Source organism: Acanthamoeba castellanii (assembly GCF_000313135.1).
Source record: "Acanthamoeba castellanii str. Neff unplaced genomic scaffold scf7180000084759, whole genome shotgun sequence".
Lineage (NCBI taxonomy): Eukaryota > Discosea > Longamoebia > Acanthamoebidae > Acanthamoeba > Acanthamoeba castellanii.
Window position 1 is genome coordinate 198033 of NW_004457640.1, and position 3894 is coordinate 201926.

Consider the following 3894-nt stretch of genomic DNA (forward strand, 5'->3'; position numbering starts at 1 on the left):
TAGTGCAGCGCCGTCCTACACATCGTGTGTGTGTGTGTGTGTGTGGCGTTCGTGAGTCACGAATGTGTGAGCAACGTTGGGCGCCAAAGGGGAGTAGGGGCGCACCATCCGTCCTCGTCCCTGGCGCTGAGCTGGGCGGTGCGGGTGCTGGCCGGCATGGCATCGATCTGCTGCGTGAGCCCAGCCACGTCCCCCAATTGGGCTGTTTGTTTGGTGTTGGGAGGGTGAAGAGCTCTGTCAGTGTGGGCCAGAAACCAGAAACCCCCTTTTGGGAGTTTGTAAGCATCGCCGGTGCGCACCGGCGCAGTGGTAGGGGAACAGCTCGGCCCACGTCTTCCTGCAGGTTTGGGGGGGGCACAGTCAAGGCTAATATGAATACCAGGGGTTAGGAGGGAAGAAGAGTACTTGGCGGGAACAGAAGCGGGCTTGGGCGCGCTGAGGCGAGCGCCAGCGGTGGGTGGGGGCGGAGGCGGGGCGGCCATTGTTCTGTTTGTAGTAAAACTAATAGCAAAAAGAAAAGAACATATTCCTGGTTCTGTGGTAGCTGCAAACGGAGAAAAAGACAGCAAAAACGGCCAGTACTGTTTTATTTTTTCTAAAACCGTTTTTTTCATTTTGAGCGCCTGTAAAACGATGACGACAACCATCAGCGATGACGCCATGAGCTGGCTCATGGACCACCATTTAGGCGATCTTGAGCATGCACTTGTGTCCGCTGGATTTTTAACCCTCCAATCCATCCTCTCAATCTCGAATGAGTACTTGCCCATCAAATTAAAGAAACGTCAAATCTAGATCTGATTTTTTTATTAACTTTGGCACAAATGCAGGGATGCAACTGAGATTGGCCTCAACCTTGGCTCCAGGCGGCGTCTCAACCTGGCGATTGCAGAACAAGCCAGCCCTCCTTGCACTTCCTTGTCATTGTCAGCACCAACAAATCTGAATTCGTTGGCGTCCAATTTGCCTGCTGGCGAGCCGCAGAAGAAAAAACGCGCAATTGGGCACAACGCTGCAGCTGCTGCCATCAATGGAGGAAGATATGCCGCAGCATGTGCTCTGAGGAGGCGCGCTGCACCTCCTTCAACTCCTGCCCAACGCAGCATGAAAAGGGGCATCTGGAGCTGAAGGAGGCTGTGAAGGAATCAAAGAAGAGAGTGAGGGAGCAGAAAGAGGAAGAGAAGAAGAAGATGAAGGAGAAGGAAAGTGTGAAGAAGAAGAAGGCTTGGACGCTGCTCAAGGTGCCAGAGGTGCTGAAGACAAGGGAGTGGTTTGACAATGTGATTTGTGAGAAAATTCAATTCCTCACAAGCAAACCTCAATGGATGGTGCAGCCAGCGCCAAGCATTGCTGCTGAAGCCTCATGCTGTGTAATGGTGGACTACTGTGCCTTGGAGGGCAAGTGGGAGGCTATGAAGGAGCTCAGAAGAGAGCTTAAGAAGGACCCAGTGAAGCTCAAGGCATGGCTTGATGCCCATCCAGAGGAGCCAACTGTCAAAATCAACATTGAGGAAGTAGCAGAGGAAGCAAGGCACCTCAACGACATTTCTACTCCCCCAGCAACATCACCTGTGGTCTCACTGCCCTCTTCACCCAATCTTGACACCATTGATTAATTAATTAAATCTTTATTGCCTACAAATAATTGCAATGTGCATAGAAGTTGTTGATGTGGTGGGGCTTCAGTTGGTTGAGGCAGTTGCTAATTGCTGCATGAATTGGATCTTGGAAGTTGTGCTTGTACTCTAGACACTGCTTGAGGAAGGAGAACATGAGCTCAGTTGGATTGAGCTCTGGAGAGTAAGGGGGGAGGGAGTACAGCTGAACGCCTAAGATGTTGAGGAATGCTTGGATGAGGAGAGAGGGGGTGCCTTTGACATGGAATTGGACATTGTTGAAGATGAAGATGTTGTCATGCATGAGTGTTGGAGTGGCAATGTTGAGGATGAATTCAGTGAAATGGATGCCATTTGAGGCTCTGTGGATGATGTTGTAGAAGAAGAATGGGCTCTGATTGAGGCACACCATCAGATTGACAGTGTAGGTCTTGCCATTGTGCATTTGATGATGGAAGGCTGTCCCATGTGTGAGTGGGCTGGCTTGCTTGTCATGCCACCCAAGGCAAGAGTGGTCAACCTGCACTTTGTTGAAGAACTTGAGGTGGAGCTGCTCCTCCAGGGAGAGGCTTTCCACCCATTGAAGGAAGTGGCTGTAGTACTTGAATGCCCCCTCTCTTGCCCACTTGTTTGGATGTTCATAGATTGAGTGCTGGATGTGGAGGTTGAGATTGTGGTGAAGTAGATGTGAGATGTGACTTGGTGAGCCAGTCCCAAACACTTGCTGACACTCTGCAATGTAGCTTGTGATCTCTCTGTTGTGGTCCTCTGCCCATAGGGCATAGAGGAGGTGAAGCTAATTATGTGAGCTTAATGTGATTTGGTTTTGATGTGATTTGATTTGTACCTTCATTTGCTTTCTTGCCTGCACAGATGCTGCGGCGTTGCCCCGTGGGTGCGCTGACAGGTCTTGGTGTGCTGCTCGTTCTGTAATCCGCCACACTGTGCTTGGCCAGAGGCGCATTTCTGTTGCTACCAGCACTATGGCCTGGCCTGCTTGGGTGCGCAGGCACACCTCTTGCCACACCCCTTCATCTCGTTGCCCTGGGTGGTAGCGCCCTCCCTTCTTGTTCTTGCGCGAGTGGAGGCCCGTGCTTGCTGCCCCAAGAAGCAAAAAGATGACGAGAACAAAGAGGAAACGGGCCATGCGCACTGCTAAAACAGAAAACAAGTTTTGGCAAGACAGCAGAAGAGTTTTTCGGTTTTATTTGGTGCTAAAACCAACAAACCATTTAGTAACGGTTTTATCAAATTGCAGCTACCACAGAACCAGGAATAAACTGTATTATTTATTCAGCCAAAGAAACGCAACATATAACAAATGGAGGGCACGGGTGGGCTCAGCCTGGTCCTGACCGGACCTGGCCGCATGCTCCTCCTGGCCGGCACCCGCCGCAAGACTAATATCTGCGTCTCCGTCTTTGACGTGGGCACGCCCCCCCCGATTTATTGTATTTTATTTTTTATCTTGAAATGTGGTTGGCTAATGCCGAAGGTGCCCGGTCGCAGGGTGTGGGGAGTGGGCGGGTATGTATGTGCACGGCACTGCGAGCGTGCAGCGTGCGGCCCACCCGACCTGGTGGTCGGGGTGCGTGGCGAGCGTGGGGTCCTACGTCTTCGCCTTCGGTGGCGTCGACCCGCACACGAGCCTGCCCACCAACTCCACCCACGTTCTCGACACAGGTTCGTTCACTTCGTTGGTCCATCTAACCGTTTTCATCACTTTTCTGTGCTGCTGTACGATAAATGGACTTCTGATCTGTGTGCATGCTATGTATACTATGTTTTATGTGATTCGCCGCGGTGAACAGGAAGTGGTGAGGTGTCGCGGCTGGACTGTTCGGCGTCGGCCCCGGCGCCGCGGTGGGGCCACACGCTCTCGCCCGTCGGCAATCGGCTCTACATGTTCGGCGGCGCCTTGTCCCCCACCATCTGCACCAACGATCTCTTCCTATTCGAGACCGGTTCGTGTGTTGCGTGTGCGTGTGCTGCGTGTGCTGCGTGTGCGTGTTCTGTGCGTCATTGGGAGATCTGGGCTCACAACGTTGAGTGATGTTTTTTGCTCTGTGCAGGCACGACATTGTGGCGCGAGCTGCGGATGAAGGGCGACTGCCCGGCAAGGAGGACGGGGCACGCAGCCGCCGTGGTGGGGACGAAAGTGTACATTTTCGGCGGCAAGGACCAGCAGGGCCGACTCCTGAACGACCTCTACATTCTGCACACGTCAGGTACTCGCGCTGTGCGTGCCGGTGCCGCGCACCATTAGCTCTTCACTCAC

General features: G+C 52.9%; 2 protein-coding genes across 2 annotated transcripts in view; one reads left to right on the top strand and one right to left on the bottom strand.

Annotated features, from left to right (window-relative positions):
* The window catches only part of ACA1_397850 (uncharacterized protein), a gene marked incomplete at both ends in the record, with an annotated part of 575 nt that extends 93 nt beyond the window's left edge, over positions 1-482 (bottom strand). Inside the window, 3 exons of the mRNA XM_004351614.1 lie at positions 106-202; positions 300-337; positions 406-482. Coding sequence (XP_004351666.1) covers positions 106-202; positions 300-337; positions 406-482 — 212 coding nt within the window. The remainder of the gene's footprint in view (positions 1-105; positions 203-299; positions 338-405) is intronic.
* A 2455-nt stretch (positions 483-2937) lies between these two features.
* The window catches only part of ACA1_397960 (Rab9, putative), a gene marked incomplete at both ends in the record, with an annotated part of 1470 nt that continues 513 nt past the window's right edge, over positions 2938-3894 (top strand). The window contains 4 exons of the mRNA XM_004351615.1: positions 2938-3042; positions 3176-3299; positions 3428-3580; positions 3689-3844. Coding sequence (XP_004351667.1) covers positions 2938-3042; positions 3176-3299; positions 3428-3580; positions 3689-3844 — 538 coding nt within the window. The remainder of the gene's footprint in view (positions 3043-3175; positions 3300-3427; positions 3581-3688; positions 3845-3894) is intronic.